Genomic DNA, 21183 nt, shown 5'->3' on the forward strand with positions numbered 1-21183 from the left:
GCCCAGCTCTTCTAGCCCCAGGCCCTTTGCACTTGCTAGTCCCTCCATCCTCCTTCCCCAGATCGTCACAGGACTGGCTCCTTCACACCTCTGAGGTGTCTGCTCGCGTGCTACCTCCTGTTAAATGAGCCAGGCATGTGTGACAGTACCTGCCATGTGATAGGTGTTTAAAAATAAAATGGGGGGAGGAGGGTATAGCTCAGTGGTAGAGCACGTGCTTAGCATGCACCAAGTCAATCCCCAGTACCTCCATTAAAAACAAAAAAAGAATTAAATTTTTTTAAAAATAAAATAAAAATAAAAAATAAAAACAAAATGTATTGAATAAATGCTGATTGAATCTTCACTTCCTCGGATGTAGAAAAGAATATCTAATTCCTATTCATGAATGCAAAGAAAAAAAAACAAACCAAGAAGTGTTGACTAAACACAGCCTATTGATGGTAATAACCTTCCTGCTGGCTGAACATAGTCCTGTGAGGGTTTAAAAAAAAGCACCTTTGTCACAAGGTGTGTGACATTCACGAAGAGGCAGCTTCCACTGCAAAGACCTTCAGAGCCAGGATAGGTGTCCTTGTGGAGGGAAACATGGGGGTGTCTGGCCCCTACTGACTCAGCTCCCTACACCCCACGTGCTGGCCCAGACAGTCCCCTTCACCAGACCAGGGTAATGGGCACACTTCAGGATGCACTGCCTTCAAGGAGGCCATAAAAATTAATCATTCATGAAGCTGAACTGGCACCTGGAAGGCAGCAGGCACAGCTGCTGGCCCAGATCCCAAAGTCCCAGGGGAGGCAGAGGCCCAAAGTGGGTCCGCTTTGCTGGGAGTCCTGCTCACTCTTCCGTGATATGCGTGTTTGTAATGACAAATCAACTTCTATTGTTTTTAAAGATGGAATTTGTTAAGTGACATGAATTAATTAAACATGCATACTCCACCCACTTTCTATAAACGATTGAAAGCAGCTCGTAAAAATACAGTGTTGGACAGAATAGAACAAGGCCAGAAGTTCAAGGCCGGGGGAAATGAAGGCAGATGCAGCTCAGGCAGCCGGTCCTCAGAATCGCGCCTCTAGAGTGGGAGCTCCGGAAGCGGCCCTGTCACAGGGGCCTGCCGTCGCTGTGGCAGAACGAGGGGCCCTGGGACCTGGCCTGGCCTCGTCAGGAAAGGAGGCTGGGCCCGGAAGGCTCCAGGCTGCTGCGGGACAGAAAACTCCACGTCTCAGGCTCTCAGCGGGGACCGGGCTCAGTGCTTTACTCTGTCACCTTAGTTAGACCTCACAAGGATGCTATAGGGAGGCATTACTATCCCCATGTTCCAGAACAGAATGTTGAGGCCCAGAGAGGTAAAAAGATTTGCCCTACATCAAATAGGTGACCATGGCCTCAGAGGATTGGATTCTGTGGTAGAGGCTCAAATCTACTGTGACAGATACATGACAGGCAATTACGACCTGTGGTTCTCACTGAGGTTCTGAATTCACTCTGCAACCAACCCAGACCAGCAACTCTTACACGCCAGGCTTGGGCTGGACACCAGTGATCCAGGAAGGAGTAAGACCCAATGTCCTGGGGAGCTGGTGGTGCAGGGAGGGCAGAGACAACGATGCTGGGAGGACAAGCTATAGTGCGCCCAGCGGAGGCCTGCACGCTGCCCTGCGGCCCTGCCCAAGGGGTCCCCGTCTCTGGGAAGAGCCAGGTGGCCCCCAGAGGCCTCAAGGTGTCCAGGGGCCTTCCAGCAATAGCTGACCAGTCTGTAGGCAGATCCATTCTCACGCCTGGGACTCTGAAACCCAGCAAGAGAAAAGCGAGCAGAAGCTGCCAGCTGCCAGGGCTGAAGCAAGGTAACTTCCACAGGCTGAGGCTGCCCTGGGTCTGGCCAGCTCAGAGGCCTAGTGGCCTCTCTGTCCGCGGGCTACTCATAGGGCACATATCAATCAGCGTGGGACAGCAGGCCTGTGCCAGCTGTTAGCACACTGAAGCCCCGCTGTGCCCAAAGGAGCAAAGCCACTTCCCCTCGCTGCCTTCCCTGCACCCTACCCTGTGTCCTCCTGCCACCCCCGATGCTCCAGCCCAGAGAGTAAAGGGTTAATGCCCAGCACAGCAAGTAGCCTCCACCCCTGCTCTAGTCCTAAGGCCAGTTAAGGTCTAGTCATTAAACATTTTGTTCTGAGACCCCTCCTGTACATCCTGTTTTCAGGTTAAGTGAGGCAGAGGCAGCGCCTGATACAAGCAGAGAATCTCTCCTCATATATTGAGAGAGGTTTCCAAGAAGGGGTAACATCCCAGGGGGCCTCAAAGGAGCTACAGAAGGCATCCAGCAAGCCAAATGGCAGGTGCGAAGGCCTGAAGGGTGAGGGGCCAGCAAGCCGTGGTTGGCAGTGGGAGAGGGTCCCAGCAGAAAGGCTAGAGATGAGGAAGAAAGCCAGTGTCTTCTCCATGGGCTCTGACATGGGCTGGACTCGACCCAGGGTGTTTTCCAGCCCGTGAGACACAAGGATAGATGCCCACACTTGCTGAACACAGAAAAGAAGGCCCAAATCCTCAGGACTTCATGACCTCCAGCAGGACATGAAACCCTAGAATGACATGGAGTTTCATGATGTTTCTACATAAAATGGCTCACTTCGTCTCCCCCAGGATACCGGACGATAAGAAGGCTGAGATGCAGAGGGTTAGCCTGGAACTCCTGGATCCACACTGTAGCCCACTGTGAACAAACGGCCCTGGCTGCAGGGAGGCCATCCGTGGTTCCACCAGGCTAGTGCGACCTGGGGTGAGCTGGCACCCAAAGCATTCCGTCAAAATAACATCTTTGTCATGGAGCATGCCCCCCATCCCCTCTGCTCATTCAGTAAACTCTGCCAGGGATGTTACATGCCCCCCAACACATTTGCTGAGGCCTGGCCCATCAATTTATTGCTACCTGTGCCTCTCATTTTAGTGCCATGCCATTTCCATATGCACAATTTCTACTCTCTTTGCAAATATTTTTCAGCCTAAGGGCTCTCAACCAAGAGCAAGCTGTCTCTACTCCCATGAAGAATGAAAAGGTTGAAGGAATGTCTTCCATGTATATGGCTTTGCAACTGGTAATGTGCCTCCTCCTCTATCATCACACTTACTTTTCATCCCAACCCTGCATGGTCAGAGTCGTCATCCCCATTTTTGAGAGAGAAAGCTGAGGCTCAGAGAGACTCAGGGACTTACCTGCTGCCCTGAATGGGAACAGCCAAGTCAGGATCCAAGGACTCCTAACCCAGTGCTCCCAGCCATTTCTCAAACTGAAGAACAGCAGGATGGGAGACTGCAGACAGCAGTCAGGCCTGGGCGCAAATCTCAGTTTATCTGCTGTGTGGCCTTATACAGGTGCCCTCACCTCTCTGGGCCTCTGTCCTCTCAATTGTGAAATGGGATTAACCTGAAGGATTGTTCTGAAGATCAGACTCCCGGCAAACAGTACTCACTAGACAAATGTAGGCCACTCCCCTGTCCTGTAATTCTCCAGTCAGCCTTTTGATTCTAACTGAGACAACAGACTATTGAAAATGACTTTTAGGAAAAGTGCAATTTACCTGTTAGCCACCAGAGTGCAGTCAATTTCTGGGCGCTTCGTTTTGGGAATGACATACAGTGGGTACCTGTCCCCGTGTCGAATGAACACATGCACGGAGACCAGCTTAAAATGATGCGGAGCGTGACCTGCAAGAGAGAAGCACACGGTCTGGTTACCACCCAGGAACTGCCCAGCACTTTCACTATGCCGAGGCGGGGAGGGGTGACCACGTGGAAGGGTGCCATGCTGGGTGCGAGGGGCCTCTGACTAGCCTCACAAGGCAGGGCAGAGGAACATGAGAGGGCTGGTTCTGTCCCAGACCCCCAGAAGCCATGGGGAGGCTGTAGGGGTGTGGCTGGGGACTAGGGGCCAGTGAACTGTAGGCAAGACTGTTCATGGAGCCCCACGCACATCTGCAGACTAGGGGGAGGCCCGCAGAAACACTGGAAACAACGACTTCTGCTTTACATCTCTCTTGGAACAAGGCAGGGCACAAACAGACAAATTCAACATCATTCTCTAATACACTTTCAAAAAGGAAAACTCAACAAGGAAATTGTATTTTTCCACATCTTTACTGCCAGACACCACTGGAGCAGCCTGGGGAGGTCCTAAGCCTGAAGAGAGCCTGCCTGGGAAAGGGGTGAGCGGAGGGCGACACCCTAGAGCCTGCGGAGGCCACCTTTCTATTCCGCTGGTGTCTCACTGAAAAGCATGATGATGGCAAACCTTTGTGGAGGGCGTATCATGAGACTCGTGCTGCTCAAAGTGGCTACTTACTCCTCCCAGCAGCCTGGTGAGCGGGTGCTGCTCATCACTCCCATTTTACAGATGAGGAAACTAAGACCTGAGAGCCTATCCAAGGGCCCAGCCTAGTGGCAACTGCAGGACTTGGACCCTGGCCATCCAGGTCCTTAGATGCTGCTTGGAGATGGTACCAAGTTGGGTGGCACAGCCAGGCCTACCTTCCATGCTGCGCTCAGCCACGCTGGGAGTGTTGCAGTACAACAGGGCTTCGTAAACAGGGTCCACCCCCGGGGGCTCCGTCACTGGCTCAGGCATGATTCTCTTTCGACTCTTGCTGCTCACTTCATTTTTAGCTGTCGACACCGGGATCAGGTGGACTGCAGGGAAAAGTAAAGCAGGTCATGACACATGTGGTCACTGGGCTGAGTGGGGGTGGGCTGTGGACAGACCAGCTGGAAGGGCCCAGAATGCAGCTGAATTTTCATCAGTAACTGCTGTCTCCCTCAGAGTTAGGCTGGACTTCAACGTAGCAAAAAGTCAGCTTCTCATTCAAGAACTGTTTCTTGAGCCCCGCTCCAGGCCCTGCCCCTTTCTCAATGCCACTACCCTCTCATCACCAATAATTATCTATGCAACGCTGAGGGGCCACCCTGACAAAGGGGGCCACACCTACAATGGTCAAGGAAGAGCTTACACACTAACTTTGTGCAACCTGACTACTTTGTTCTGAACACCCTTTGAATTCTGGTAAATACTAAGTAGGAAGACCATTGCTTATGGAGCGCCTACAAAGTGCTGGACAGGTGTCTATCATATCTCATTTAATACCACCTACTTTGCATCTTGTGGCCCCCAGAGCCCAATCACAGGCATCTGCTCATTCATCCTCAAGAGACCATTTTACAGAGAAGAGAGCCAGGGACCCAAGGGGAGGGGGAGGTGGCTGCCCAAGGCATACGTGATGGATGGAAAGCCATCTCAAGCTCACTGCTCTGCCTCCAGACCAGGTTCGCCCCCACCGTCTGCTACATGTCATGCGTGGGCCCTGTCATCTGCGTGCGACGTTTGTCCACCTAGCATCCCTCTGTCAGCGAACCACTCCTCCCCCTGCCCAGGTGAAGCCGTTGAACTGTCAATCACAACGCCCCACCTCCTTCAGAGAGGTAGGGCACAGACACGGAAGTCTCCTTTTCTCCTGGACGCTGATCTCTAGGAACGGAAACCTGGGGCTGCCCCAGCCATCTGTCCCTCCACAGATGAAAATGAGGCTAAGTAGAGACAAGCCAGATGGACAAATGAAGAGCATTAGAGAGAGAAAGGAAGACCTGAGGACATCCATCCTCTGAGCCTCTGGGTCCAGATGTGGTCGAGGCCAGAACTTCCCTTAGATGCCCCAGATCTGTGAGTCGAGAAAGTCCTCTTCTTACTTAAGCTAGTTTGAGCTGGGTTTCAGTTACTTCCAACCAAATGAGTCCTGATTCATGCACTTTATCAATTATGTATAAGTAGATGTAAGCCCAGGTTCTGGGTCAGTGGTCCCCAATCTTTCCAAGAGTTCCCAGTCTGGAACTCCCTACATAAAATAATAGTTGTATTTCTAGCATCTGACAACTGAGGAAATACCCGGAAATAGGAGTGTCCATGAATCATTTAACATCTAAAAGGCTTATTAATCATCATGTAATACATATGCATACATTTGAACAACAGCATAAACGGGCCCAATCACCAGTCTAAATCCATTTAAACTCCCCACCTTCTTCTACAAATTCTTCTAAGTAAATATTTAAAACTTGCCTTTGGCAAACAGACGTTATAAACAAAGGTAAAAGACAAGTTAGCCACTGAAAGGAAAATGTTTGCAACACATAACAAATCATTAATATTCAAAGAGCATAGATCTCCTATAGCTGATAAATGAATAAAGGACATAAACAGGCTCATTATAGAAAAATAAATACCAGTGGCAATAAACATATGAAAAATGTTCAACATTTATACATATTTAAAGAAATACAGAAACAGGATATGATTCTCTCCCACCCCTGTCAGACTAGAAATTCACGTTTTAATAATATCATCAGTCCTAGCCACCACATGGAACCCACACTTCCAGACACTGCAGGTGAGAGTGGAAATTGGAAGGACTTTTCAGGAGTATCTGGCAGTCACCACCAAAACGTGACATGTGCTTTTTTTCCCTGATCTCATTATTATACCTCTTGGAATCTATTTGAAAAAGACATCAGTTCTCATCACAGAGACGAATGGCTGAAGAGATTCACTGCGATGCTGTTTATAATGACAAAAAAAAAGGGAAATGACCTAAATCTCTCTCATTAGCAGAACAGAATGTTACATCCACCGTTCGGAATATTTTGCTACAGTTACAAGAATGGAAAAGCATCAAAGATGAATAAAGCAAATGAACCAAGTCACTGAATAGTTATGTATTTCTCTTTGTGGAAAGAAAAGAAAACCTACACATGTATTTGAAGGCATTTTTATTATGTAAATGAGCAGAAAAATGTCTCCGAGGACATCCTTCGCGATGCAGCAGGGGCTTCCTCTGGGGGATGGGTGGAATGGGGCGTGAAGAAGTATTTTCACTGGTTTTTCTGTAACTGTCTATATTGTTTTATAAATCCACATAGATACATATGTGTATATAGCTACAGTAAGCACATATTACATATATTCTATATGTATAGAAATATATGTATATTTCTATAATGCCTAGATACACCTCTTTTTTCCCAATAAGCATATTTCATTCATTACTTGTGATAAAACAATCACAGAGCTACAGAGTTGGCCCTTCACCAACTCAGATTAGCTCTTTGGTTAGTCCTAGAGCCATCTCCTTCCTGGAAGGGTCCAGAACTGCTGACACACAGCTCAGGTGTCCAGAGGTCATTTCTGGTGGGTTGGCGGGCAGATTTGTGCCGCAGCAAGGGAATGATGTCCTCAGTCAGTATGTTAATGACCCAGCACTCCCGGAGGCTGTGTGGCGCTCCTCAGTGCTTGACTCTGCTCCTTTGAGAAGTGGTACCAGGTTCTGGCCCCTTGGCCTTGCCTGTGGGCACACTCCCTTTGAGTCTGGGCCAGGGAGAGGTGACATGATAATAGGCTGACACAGGGGCAGAGGGGCATGAGTCCCTGGACATCCCAGAGTCCCTACAGTTTGCTGATTTATCTGAGAGCACACAGGGGAAGGCTTGTGGGGGCTGCCACCTGGGAACTGCTATACACTGAATATTTATGTTTCCCCCAAATTCACATGTTGAAATCCTAACTGCCAGTGTGATGGTATTTGGAGGTGGGACCTTTGGGAGTGAGTCGGTCAAGAGGGTGGGGCCTTTGAGAATGGGATTAGTGCCCTTATAAAAGAGACCCCAAAGAGCTCCCCTGCCCCCACTTCTCTGCCATGTGATGTTACAGCAAAAAGATGCCCTCTAGGAAGTGAGCACCCCCTAGACGCCAAACCTGCTGGTGCTTCAGCCTTGGATTTCCCAGCCTCAGGAACTGTGAGAAATAAATTCCTGTTGTTTATGAGCTGCCAGTTTATGGTATGTTTATTAAGCAGCCCAGTGGACTAAGACAGGAACCACCTACAACTCAAGGAAGCAGCGGTTGAAAGCTACATGTAAAGAGATCTTCCATCCAGACAGATTTTATCTGCTGTTTCCTCTGGCATCTGGGCCTGTCTGTCAGCTTCGCCCACTGGCTGTTGAGATGACCTTGCATTGTTTCAAACCCTCCTAAGTCACCAAGACACAGCATCAGTCCATGTGGGGCCCTTCAAAGGGTCCTCCAGATACTACGCAATCGGGGGCAAGTTCTGATGCACAGAAACAATGGAGTGAGACATCTCACCAGCATCCCCTCCCCTAACCTGGTTCTCATTGTCCTGAACTGTTCAGAGCTGTCCCTGCTCCCATAGGATGTTTCTCAGGATGTCTCCTTCCCCTTGCTTGTGACTCTACCCACATTCCAACCTCCATACCCCAGATCAGGTCAACTCCATAACTGACCCCAGGGGTCACCTCCTCCAGGAAGCCCACCCTGAATCCTCAAGTAGTCTGGACATCCCTCTTCTATGAGCCCACCTGGTTCTTGCTGCCCTCCTGGCTCACACTACAGTACATGTAAGCAAGGGTGTCCACAGTTTGTCAACCCGCCACCCCAAACATCCAGAGGGCCAGAACCATGTCTCTTTCATGTTTATGCTCCCTCACCAACCGGCACAGGGCAGGCCCTCCACACATGCTTGTTGAACTGAAGGCCTGCTCTGAGCAGCCCTGTGCTCCATGCTTTTGGTGGAATACCTGCTTGAACCCTCAGGGAGAGCAGTTACCTGACCAGCCGGTGGTGGGGATCATCCAAGCAGGCTTCCTCGAGAAGACGCCTAAGCTGGGACTGAAAGGCTGAAATGAAGCTGGCTACACGGGGAAAAGGACAGGACGAGGGAGGGCTGGGCGGTGCGGCAAACACCGCAGACAAGAGGCGGCAGGCTGGCTCTAGACACCTTTGAGGCCTTGGCCCCACCAGGGCTGATGCTCTGGGAGAGGCTGGCTGCAAAGGAGCCTGAAGGAGCAGACCCCGGGATGGAGGCTGCCTCTCCCCTGGCTACTGCCTGACCTGCCACATCAGCAGTCCTGGGCTTGCCTTGTTCATCTCAAGGGCACTGAGGGGCAGACTTGGGGACTTGGGGACTGGTGAGCAGATGTGACATCTGGGGTCTGGGGCTGCAGGAAGCTGCTTCTCCTGGCAGGCCTCCCCAGCTCCTCCAGTGCCCTGTGGGACAATTAGGAACTCTGCTGATCCCAAGCAGAAGACAGGCCAGTGCCCTTCCTCTGGGGGACCAAACCCATGCTCATAGTCTCCAGCTTATCTCCCCATGTCGGGGCTCTGTCCTGGGACAGAGGACAAGAATCCGCCTGCTTCCTGGCCTTCCCCCACCAGATCTGGCCTTAAGAACCCCGTGTATGCAGCCCTTTACAGGTGATCCTGATGGAACGCTGGCAACCCCATCCGTAGGTCAGAGCACCACCCCTCCTTTCCTTCTGTGGGGTGGCTCCTCCAGGACCCTGTCCTTACCATGCTGACGGCCCCAGGGATGGACCCGGCCCTAGCCAACCGTGCCAATAAAGACCCTTTCCAGGAAAGAGAGCTTCCCCATGTGGAAGAGTCCATTTTGCAGAGAGTCAGGTGACCTCTGAACCCCTGTCTCCTGCCATCCCTGCCCTAGTTTTTAGTTATCCTACTGTTGTTTAGTTGTCAGCTCTTCCTCTGATTGCACAGACACCCTGGCTGACCGAAGCCAGGTGTCAGGGATCCGCAGGTGTCCCAGCACAGGTGAGAACGATGGGGCTAGAGTGCTGGCTCAGCTCTGCCTGCACTGCTCTGGGCTCAGCTGTCACACAAGTCTTATCACCAAGGGCGCCAGCAAAGAACCTGGAGGGGCCGAGGTGTGGCCCCCTCCCCCACCTGCTTTGCACCTTCCTAGTCAGAGCCCAGGGCTGGTCACCTCCCTAGCGGACAGTAGTCACATCTTCCTTGGGACTCCTCTTTCCCAGTGCCACTCAAGACTGTCCTCAGTCACCTCTGCAGCCACGACTGTCCATGGTTCTGAATGCAGGGAGGTGGCATGGGCCTGGGGGCCAGAGTCATGAAGACCTGGGCTCAAGTCCTGGCTCTGTTACTTCTGAGATCGGTGACCCTGGGCCAATGTTCCTGCCTCACTGTGCCTCGCTTCCTTCACCTGTGAAATGAAGACAATGACAGCTGTGCCAGGGTGGTGGTGAGGATGACTCGAGGCATCACCTGAGAAAGGCCTTCCAGTGGCTGGAATGTGGTAAGAAATCCAGCAGTGCTGGTTCCACGTCTGTCCCTTGAATGTGATTATTCATATTCCTTATGGGCTTTTAAAAGGTCCCACCTTCAACTAAGAATCTGGAAGGGATGCTGACCCGCCGTGGCCACACCTTTCACAGGAGCACAAGGGAAGTCAGCCACCCTGCCCACCTTGACCACCTTAATTTTAGTAGCTTTTCTGACTCCCTTAAATAATCCAGTTTACCCAAGATGGTGCCTTCTCATAAGTTAACCCCCAAGTCCTATCTCCTGATTTCTCCAATATCTTCCTCCCAACAGTCCAAACCTCCCCTTGGATTCTCTCCTTCACTGGCCTGCCAAAGAATCATGGTTTGCTCTGATAGGCAATTCCCACAATCTGCTTGGTGTTCCTCCGTCCACTAAGGTGTCTTTAATGCCCTTTCTGCCTCTAGCCTGCACTGAATATAAAAATGTGTGTAAAGCTCAAATAGAAACCAGAACCATGCCACCGGAGCCCACAGTTCGGTTATTTGCTTTCAGTCATTTGCTTTTGAAGGCAGGGGCAGAAATTGCGTTGACAGGCCTAATGTGAAAAATCAAGTCTGCATCTGGACAGGCTGAGAGGCTTGGTTTCACAGAGACAAGACTGATCGGACAGCTGAATCCACAGCTACCTTCTGATCTACCAGCCCACAAATACAACACCACAATACACCAACCTTCCTCATTATCCTCATTCTTAATCGGTCTGCATCCCTCGTTCTCATTGTTTCATGGCAAACCACTGTCAGGCAAGAATCTAGTAAATGCTTTTGGTGCCAGTGATAAGTCTGGTCCCATTCCGGGAGCCAGGAACCAGAGATTCAGCTCCTGCCCTAGGCTATTCCCAACCTCTTATCTCCTCCCTGCCTGACCCCTCCGACATCTGAGACCTAAGTCCACAGGACAGACAGAGCACAGGGGCAGGAGTCCCACTGTGGCCTGAACCTGAGTCCAGGTGTGGCTTCCCGGAGGGGCCAGGAAATCTCATGCTCCTCTGGGGCTACTGGTAACTGGACTTATCCTAACCTGGTATCCTGGGTTAGATGCTGCAAACACCAAGGATTCCAAACCATGATAGAAACTAGAAATCAGAGAGACATAAGGGACAGCCTCCCAAAAGAACTATGGAAAGAACCTCAGTCATCCTTAACCATCTCAGGGCCTGGGTCCCTTCTGCCTCACCTCTGAGAATCTGACAAAAGATACTGATCCTCACTCCTGAAAAAGGACTGTACCCACAAGCTTTAAAATTTGATTTCTAGGGGTTCACAGGACCCCTGAAACCACAGGAGACAATGTAGATGTCTGTGGATGCAGGCTAAGAACCCAATGCACCTGGAAACAGGTTTCCAATTTCAACACCTTCAAGAAGAGCATTTTCTTTTCATAAAATGAAAAGGGATCTTTCAAATTTATATAAATGTGTGTTCATCCTAAAATAGCCATTCAACACTGAGGTATAAAAAGAAGTGAGTCACGCATATTCTTAGCGCCCAGAGAAACCCACAGTGAGCACTGCAGTGTGTGTGTGGCTGGATGTCCTGCCGGAGGTGACATCTGTCTTTCTGTCCCTGCTCTGGTGGGAACACTGACAGGGTCCCTATGGCCGAGGGGCATTGCTCCCCCCTCCCAAGAGGAACAAATAAGCTTCCTGTGTCTCAAATGTCTGCACCCCATCAAGGCCACCAACGCGACTGCGCAGGAAGATGGGCCAGTCATTCGCTTCTGTGAAAAGGGTCAAAGGCAAGAGCCGGCCAGGTGGGTGGGAGAGCTTTGGGAAGGCCACCTCTGTGAGACACCATGCGGGTACAGGAGGCGCTGTGCCCGCAGGTGTCTGGACACTGTGAAGGCCAGCTGTCCGTCCCACCCTCTGGCAGATACCCGGGGCTGGGGAGAGGCAGAGCTGGGTTCCAGGTTCCCCAAGAGGCAGACCCCTGGCCAGTGAGGTCCAGCCCCTCAGATGACACAGGACAAAGAGGAGAGGAGGGAGGGCAGGCAAGAGGTGACACTGGAGCCCAAACAAGATAAATCAGAGAGGGCCCTGCATCATGGCCAACTCCCTGTCCCTCCTGCCAGGCGCCTGGCTCTGCTGGGCCTCGCTCTGCTGGGCCTCGCTGAGGACCACGTGCTGGGGCCATGCTGGCAGAAAGGATGATGAGACAGTTCCAGGTGGTTCTGTGTGCACTGCTGACCTCACTTTCTTATTCAGAACTCAGATTCTGCCCCCAAGACCTCATTCCCGATCAGTTTCAAAATCCTCCCCCTCCCACAAGGTAGGGCGTACCAAGGTAGGGCGCTACTAAGATCACAGGGCTCTGCCTCTGATTAGCGCTCACATCACTTCAAGTTTTGTTTTTTTTTAATGTCATCAGCTTGGAGCCCAGTTGCCAAGACAACAAGGAGAGGGGCCCAAGCTGATCGGTGCAAACTCCGCCTGGGCAGACTCCCACTGCGTCCTGGGCTCCCCTCCATTCTGTGGTGACTCCAGCGTAAACATCTCGCACCTCCCTCCCCTCTTCTGTCTCTCTCCTCATACAGTCTTGGAGATTGGCACATCCTCTCCTGAATTCACCAACTCATTTTACTAACACTTTCTAGTTTTACTAACTAACTCTGATTGCTTCCTCTCCTCTAAAATGGGAGAGACCCCTTCTTATCAATACTGCTGACTACACACACACACACACACACACACACACACACACACACACACACACCCATACCCATATAAAATACCACTTGTCCTTTTAGTAAATATATTACAGACATCTTCCAAGTCAATACAGACAGGTCTATGTAAACATGGTGTAGTGGAGGCAGGATTATTTACTGCTGGACACTTGGTCACCTAGCTCTTTTTCCTATTATAAGCAGCAGTGCAATAAATATCTTTGATCATACATCTCTATCTTCCCATTTATTCTTAGGAGAAATTCTCTAAGATCAGAAACAAGGAAGGAAAGAAGAAAGGGAGGAGCAGAGAAAGAGAGAGAGAGAGAGAGAGAAGGAGAGAGAGAGAGAGAGAAACAATGTCTCCGCCTTGGAAGAACACGAGAAATGACCCACAGACATAAATGTGTCCCCTTTGCAGTTTGTCCCTGGTGCAAGATGGTCTCACCTCCTCCAATGCAACTACAACAGGAGCTTAAATTAAGACCTTGTGATCAAAGCTGATTTGTCAGACTTGATCTGGTCACTTGTCTCCAGAATTTTTTTCACCCACAGATATTTAACTCTATGTGGTAGCTGGATGTGAAACATTCAAAGAAAAAGCAAAATTAAAACTCTCAGAAATTACAAAAAATAAATCTCCATCCAAGGAAAGAGTCAAGATGAATATAAAAAATACAAAGTGAAACATTTGGGTGATAATGATGAGATGGTGATATTATAACAGAACCCTTAGTTGAAACATGCAAACCCTCATTTTTAATTTCTTGTTCTTTTGGACTTCAACTCACCAAAATAAAAACCCAGGACGAACTTTATTGTGTTTTTTGAAAAAACAGACAATACATTAGAGCCTTGGCATTCTTGCATCCCCGAACCTTTGCCATCAAAACATATTAATATCTTCATGAATCCCCAGATTCACCCATACCACTGAGACACATGCTTTTCTCCCTAAAATATACACCAGACAGAGAGGAGAGAATGACAAAGCCCTCAGGCTGGACGGCAGGACACAGGACCAGGCCCACTCAGGGGCCAAGGAGTCCACTTGCAGCTACGATTATGTGAATTTGTGCCTCAGCAAAATTCACAGGGGTGCCCACAAAGAGCTGGAGCTGCAAATGCCAACAGCCGACCTCGAAGAGTGGGCTGAGCCTGAAAGCCAGGACCTGGCGGACCGAGGCAAGCAGCGCAGCGCCCGGGCAGCCTGCAAGCGCTCCGCGCTCTCCCACCTGGGGGCAGCTTTCTTTTAATCTACACACTGTTATACATTTTGTCCCTTTCCTGTCTGCCCATTTCTGTTCCCCTCTAACCTTAAAAACATCTAAATAACAGGAATGAGATCTTTAGGCAATTTAACCTGACTCCTGACTTATGCTCTCCTGAATGCACACTATGTTGATTCTTTTCCTAGATTAAGAGAAGAATGAAGAATTAAGTGTTAAAGAATGACTAGCTCTACTCAGCCATAAAAACTGACAACATAACGCCATCTGCAGCAACATGGATGCTCCTGGAGAATGTCATTCTAAGTGAAGTAAGCCAGAAAGAGAAAGAAAAATACCATATGAGATCGCTCATATGTGGAATCTAAAAAAAAAACCACACACACAAACGAAGCATAAATACAAAACAGAAATAGACTCACAGACATAGAATATAAACTTGTGGTTGCCAAAGGGGCGGGGGGTGGGAAGAGACAGACTGGGATTTCAAAATTGTAGAATGGATAGACAAGATTATACTGTATGGCACAGGGAGATATGTGCAGGATCTTATGGTAGCTCACAGAGAAAAGGATGTGACAATGAATATACACATGTTCATGTATGGCTGAGGAATTGTGCTGTACACTGGAATTTGACACAACATTGTAAAATGATTATAAATCAATAAAAAAATGTTAAAAAAAAAAAAAAAAAAGAATGACTAGCTCTCTATCCCCAGCAACCCCTTAGCAATCCTGCGGGCAGGTCACGCAGGAAAGGTAACATCTGAAGAGAGCCAGCCTGCATGCGATGGAGAACGATGCCGACCCAACCTCTCGCCTTGATGATTCACTCAGAATCTTCCACATTTTTTCCCTTTAAAAGCTGTCATGGCTTAACAGATGACTAGATAAAGAAGATGTCACACACACACACACACACACACACACACACACACACACACACAGACACACACAATGGAATACTGATCAGCCATAAAAAAGAATAAAATAAAGCCATCTGCAACAACATGGATGGACCTGCGAGATTGTCATTCTAAGTGAATGAGAAGGAAAGATGCCATATGATATCACTTATATGTGGAATCTAAAAAAAAAAAAAAGACACAAACTACTTATTATTTATAACTTAGATGACTGATTTCTTGAGTATGTGTAAGCACATCTGATTGTCCTTTATGATTGGATTACTACATTCTGTTGATTCTTATTTTGTAGTTGGCTTTATTCCTTTGATAATTACGTAAGTTAAAAAAGCTAATGCTCTAAACTGTTCTTAGAAACAATGAACAGCACATATATGTAAATTTTTAAAAACTGATTTTCTATTTGCACTATAAAAATACATAGTTTTTTTTTAAAAAAGAAAAAAAACTGTCATGGCTGAGCAGAATCTTCAGAACTGGTCTCAGGACGTGAGTCCACCTTCTCCCCAGATTGCTGGCTTTTCTGTTTGATTAAAGCACCTTTCCTGTCTACGAAAACTGTCTCTCAATTATTGGCTTTTGAGCAGTGAGCAGCCAAACCTGAGTAGCAGAACCTGAGTTCGGTAACACCAAGCCTGGTTATTCTCTTTCCTAGCAGACAACAGACCCAAACACAGCAGTGTGAGGGACAGGGCATGGGGGCTGGAGGATACAGGAAAATGATGGCTCTGCAGGGAAGAAAGGTGCCAAGGAAACTACTAGATGCATGTCCCCCCCCACACACACACCACACACACTACATTCACACACACCACATAGACCACATATATACACACGCTACACACACATGCACACTACATTCTCACACACACCACATACACGCACACACATAGTTGGCTAGGCTGGGCTCCTCAGCTGCCCACCTGAGAACCTGAAGGGATCACCTGCCTCCCTCTGCTCTGGGGCCCATCTCTGCCTTGGCTTTGTTTCCTTCATGGCCTCTCCTCCTTCATCTGCCCAGACTTCACCTTTCCCTGCCCTCTTATCCCTCCACCTGCACACAGGGCACAGACTCCACAGCTGATAGGGCTTGGCAAGTGGGCCTGTGGATAAAGAGGGACTCGCGCCGCCCCTAAAGGGGGCAGACCCCCCAGCTGTCAGCTCCAGCCAAGTGTCCCTGTGAGGGACTCTGGGCCTCGGCTTGTGGACAGTCTGGTTATTAAAAGAGGGGCTGGAAGTTTATGTGAAATTGCCAAGTTTGAAAACACTGGTAAATAAATTTTAAAATGTGAAAACACTGGCTGGCCAAACAAAACAAGCCCACAGGCTGCGGGTCTGGAGAGGCCTCTGCATGCTCCTGGGAGACCAGGGGACGCTGAACAAAGTCCCTGAACAGGGGGTCTGATGGGTCTCTCTTAGGCTCAGCCCCTGAAATCCACCCTCCAGCAGGACACTGCACCCACTGTGCTCTTGGGTACCTCCAGTGTCCCCTGTGCACCTCGCTGACTCCCCTAGATCCCCTCCCCCTTCTCTGCCCCCAGCTCATCCAGCTCCAGGCTTGTCCTGCCCCTCCTCTTGCTCACAGCACTTTCCCTGGGCCTCCTTGTCCAGGCGCAGGGAGCCATCAGCCCCTCCCAGTCTATGTTCTGGGCATTTCCTTCCACCTTTGGCATACTTACCCCAGACGACAGGAGACGTCTGTGTGAGTGAATGCATGAACGGATGAATGAAGACAGCACCTACAGAACTACCCAGACCCTCCATGTCATGGTGGAGCTCCCCAACTTCATCCTGGTCCCACCGCAGCACCACCTGATGCTCTCAGCTTTGCTTCTTCCCTTCAGGACCAACACTGGCATCGAAGCCTCCCTCGGCCTTGAACTGAAGGAGGAGAATGGCCCTCCTAGCATCACCCTTCCACCAGCCTCTGAACAGACAGCACCCAAATTCTGTGTATATCTGAATCCCCCAGGGAGCCCCTGATTCTGTGGGGAGGGGCACAAAATGTGCTTTTTTTTTTGTTTCTGGAACATGCATCTTAACAAATTCCCAGGGCTACTCTGACCCAGATGCTCAGGAGACCACACTTCATCTGCCCAGACTGGCAAACACTGCACCATACTGTGGTCTTTCCCAGATACAAATCCAATCATGTGTTGCCTTTCTTGCTCCAGTGGCTCCCTGTACCCTCAGGATATCACACGGTGACAGAGGTGGCCCAGGCCTTCATCCACCTGCACAGCTACACACAGGTGACTAACCTGGCCCTGCTCCCTCTCGCTCCATCTTTGCACACCCACTTCCATCTTCCAGGAATGCCCTTCCCAGCTTCCTCTTTGAACAACTCCAACTCACCCTTTGGGGCTGAAGCGTGGGTGTCACTCACTCTGGGAGTCTTTCCTGACATCCCAGGCTGGCTTAGCTTTTCTTGTCCTTGACCCTCCCCTATCACCCTGCCAGAAGTCATCTCTGATTCATTTTCTTTAACAAACATGCACATAGTGATCACTATGCGCTAGGAACTGTTCTAGGTATGCTACAAATATCCTTTACCAACCCTCTGACACAGGAACTCTCATTATCCCCATTTTACAGATGAGGAAGCCGAGGCCCAGAGAGGGCAGATAACGTGCCTGGGGCACACAGCTGGTAAGTGGCAGGACAGGGATTCGATCCGGGTAGCCTGGCCCCAGAGTCCACGCTCTTTCCCACCTCCTCGTGCCGCTGCCTCTTTCCCGTCCTAGTACATCGTGCACTGTGTTCTAAGGACCTGCTGGTGATTCTCTCCCGCTAGACAGAGAACGCCTGTGGCTCTTGGGAGATGAAACTCCCAGCCCAGGGACTAGCACACAGTGGGAACTCAGGGACGTTTGCTGAAGACAAAGCTGCGCAAACTCATGGCACTGGATCAACAAGGAAGGATAAAATTCCTCAAACCTCAGAGTCAGAAGAGGCTTTAAATGGGATCAGGCCCAATGACATGCCTACCACGCTACTGTTTGTAGAGCGCCAGGGTGTGCTCACCACCCGTTCCACCTCTGTGTGATGCTGAATTTCTGGAAGCTCCACCTTATGCTTCCCTGAAATGTGTCTCCGTGGTCACCAGCCCACACGGAGCTGGTCCGACTCGTCTTACAGATGGATGCTCTCCCGATACTGAAGACAACCCTGGCCTTCACGTCTGCAGGTTAACCCTTTCCTCTGCTACCTGGGGAGCTGAGTTTCCAGTCCACCTTGACATTTCCCTCAGAACCTGCTCTGGTTAATCAGGGCCCCGCCCAAGAAGCGGACCCCCGGACACAAGTGCCATGTGCCCCCCATAGACTGACCCCTATCATGGCCAAAGAACTTTGCTCAAAAAGAAAGAAATGTATGATACGCTGTTTCAAAAGCTCTCTCAACATGTGGCTGAAGCAGCCTCCTGGACACCAAGAGCCCTGGACCCTGATAATGCTGATGCATTGTGACAGGAACCGGTACTGTTTACACCAACTGTGCTTCCCCGAGCCAAGGGTTTTCCCACAAAATCTCCATTCTCATGCCAGTGTTTCAAAGAAGCAACAATTAACTCCTTTTTTACAGAAGAAGAAACAGAGGCCCTGGGAGGTCCCACTGGGCGAGGGCACACGGCTGCTAAGTGGCAGAGCAGCACTCAGACCCAAGGCTGTGGCTCCGGCGTCTGCATGCTCCCGCCACGCTGCCGTCTGGGGAATGCCGGTTGGAACGTGGCGAAACGTGCACAAAAGCAGCACGAAGGGAAGGCTGGGCTGAAGCAGGAAAATGGACGGTCACAAACGAGCAGCAAGAGCAGCAACGTAACTCAGCCCCCACGAGCCCCCACAGCCCGATGGTCCTCTCCGGCCGCCCTGAAGGAGTCCCTCAATTTGAGAAGCTATCTTCCCACTTGTACTCGTTTTAATGAGAATAATTAATGAGATTTATGCCGGACTTGTTTTCTTCTTCGATTCGAGCATCGGGAACTTCAGGATCTCCCTATTTCCAAACTCAAAAACATCCAGGACTTGAAAATACAAAATGAATGATTTTCATTAAAGCCTAGTAGCGTGTAGGGAGTCATTAATACTATTTAAAATAAACATATTTTGAGAAACTTCGACCTGTATGTTAATCTTTTTTGTCTCCTTTCTCTACTACCTCCACCCCGACAGTGTAGAAAAATACCCAACACACATAAATGCTTAACAAACACATCTGAGCTCACATACACACTTTCTGTACTGAGAAAAAGAAATCCTTATTTAAACAACCTGATTTTTTTTTCATTGTAACCTGGGTCATAACTTTCTCATAATCAAAACATCAGAAAAAGAAAACTACCAATGAGACAAAATAAAATGTACAGTCATTCCAGAAAACAAACACAACTACGCTGTTCACTTAAAGTCCGAGAAAACCAAGTTACATTCGATTGCCTCAACTCTTTCCTAAAACAGTTGTACATGCTAATCTGGTATTCACAAATTAGCCAAAAGAAATGGTAAAGCAAAAGTCTATATGTTTTAGGGTAAGGATGAAAATGTAAGTATTACTTAAGCATACGCCTTTGGATTATGCGGTATGGTGTAAGTGCGGTTTCTTACACCATACTAATTAGCAACCAATAACGTGATTAAATAAATAAAACAATGAAACTCAATTTTCACAGAAACTGTTAAATTCCAAAGTTACAGTTTACCTAGAAGCAGAAGAGCGGAAAGGACGTCCATATCTTAATATTTTCCTGAACTCCAACACGTATCCAAGAATGAAGACCTCAGACTCAGGCAGGCTAATTTACCCTGCAAAATTTTCCCTAAAAAAAAGTGTGGCTGAAAATTGGCTCTCTTAAAACAGAAGGTACTTTCAGAAGAGTTATATAAGCAAAACAAACAGGCCAATTCAGTGACATGGAAACCACCTCATACAAGAGAAACGCAGCAAACCCAAGTAACCCACAGTCGCGTCTCAGAACAAGAATCGAGGTTGGTTGTAACATCCTACCTCTCTGACCAAAGGATGAAAAATTTTTAATGAAAAGTGATAAACAGCTAAATGGCCGACAGCCCTAATACACTTTTTGGAATGGATTCTTTTTTTCTTTTTTTTTTTTTTACAGTTCCTTAACCAGCTGGAGTACCTTTAAACTTCTGCCCACCTTCTCTTGACCTCTTTTCCCATGCTGGAAGGATAAAGTGGGTTATTTTTAATTCTCTTTACTATGAGAAGCGTCTGTCATATGCACCAGATGTGTGCATGAAGCATGTCACAAATCAGAGGTGAAGCAAGGAAATTTGCTCAAAGCCTCCTCCCTTCATTCAAATCACTTATTCCAAATGCCAAGTCATTCTTATGCCCCTTGCATCCTCAGAATGTCCCACTCTCTCAGCCACCTGACATTCCTCCCATCACTCAAACTGCAACAGCAACGCCACCTCCTCACGGAACTGTCCGAGGAGGTGATGGACGCCCAGCTCTTGTCTCCCATCCACGGGGGTGAGGTGGAGATTGGAAGGTAGGTAGGTGGTAACAAAAACACAATTGCCAGCATCGCACAGTTCTTTTCTCAGCTTCAAGGACCCAGTACCAGAAGTTTAGGGAATTAGGGTCAGCCTGCTTTCCAGAGCAGGTGTGGATTCATTCATTCACTTAACAAGTATTCACGAGACACCTACTGTGGGGTCAGCAGTGATGGTTCCTGCAGGAAAGAGGGACACAGACATGGTACCTGCTCTCAAAAAGCAGACAGTCTTATAGAAGGAAAAGACACAAAAACTGAAAATGATGGTACCATGCAGAGAGTGTAAACACGGGAACAGGCTCAGGGACATACAACAAAGAAGCCCAGGCCCAGTTAGGGAGTCATGGAAGGTTCCTGGAGGAGAAACGGCTGAGGGAACCATGCAGAGGAGAGGATGGAAGGGAGGTGAGGAAGAGAGCAGCCCACACAGAGGGGCAGGCAGGATCTGGCCACAGGAATCTGCCCCAAGAAGGGAAGGGGTCTCCCAGAGACCCACCACTAAAGGGTTACAACCAAGCAGGTATCAGGCTAGATCTGTGTTTGAGATGACCACCCTTGGAGAGCAGCAGGGCACCTAGATTTGGGGCCCAGCCTGAGCACAAGCTCCCAAAGAAGGGCAGAGTGCTGGTGGTGAGGCCGGGGACCTGTTCCTGC

General features: G+C 49.1%; 1 protein-coding gene across 10 annotated transcripts in view; it reads right to left on the bottom strand.

Annotated features, from left to right (window-relative positions):
* The window catches only part of PXYLP1 (2-phosphoxylose phosphatase 1), a 68960-nt gene that overhangs the window by 12425 nt on the left and 35352 nt on the right, over positions 1-21183 (bottom strand). For 9 of the 10 annotated variants that reach the window (XM_032487362.1, XM_032487367.1, XM_032487352.1 and 6 more), the window contains 2 exons: positions 4523-4681; positions 3577-3703 (listed from right to left, as the gene is read on the bottom strand). In XM_032487362.1, the coding sequence (XP_032343253.1) occupies positions 3577-3703; positions 4523-4681 (286 nt within the window). Of the gene's footprint in view, positions 1-3576; positions 3704-4522; positions 4682-19707; positions 19924-21183 lie in introns of those variants that run through there. The other variant, XM_032487383.1, reaches the window with a different exon arrangement.

Source organism: Camelus ferus, chromosome 1, assembly GCF_009834535.1.
Source record: "Camelus ferus isolate YT-003-E chromosome 1, BCGSAC_Cfer_1.0, whole genome shotgun sequence".
Lineage (NCBI taxonomy): Eukaryota > Metazoa > Chordata > Mammalia > Artiodactyla > Camelidae > Camelus > Camelus ferus.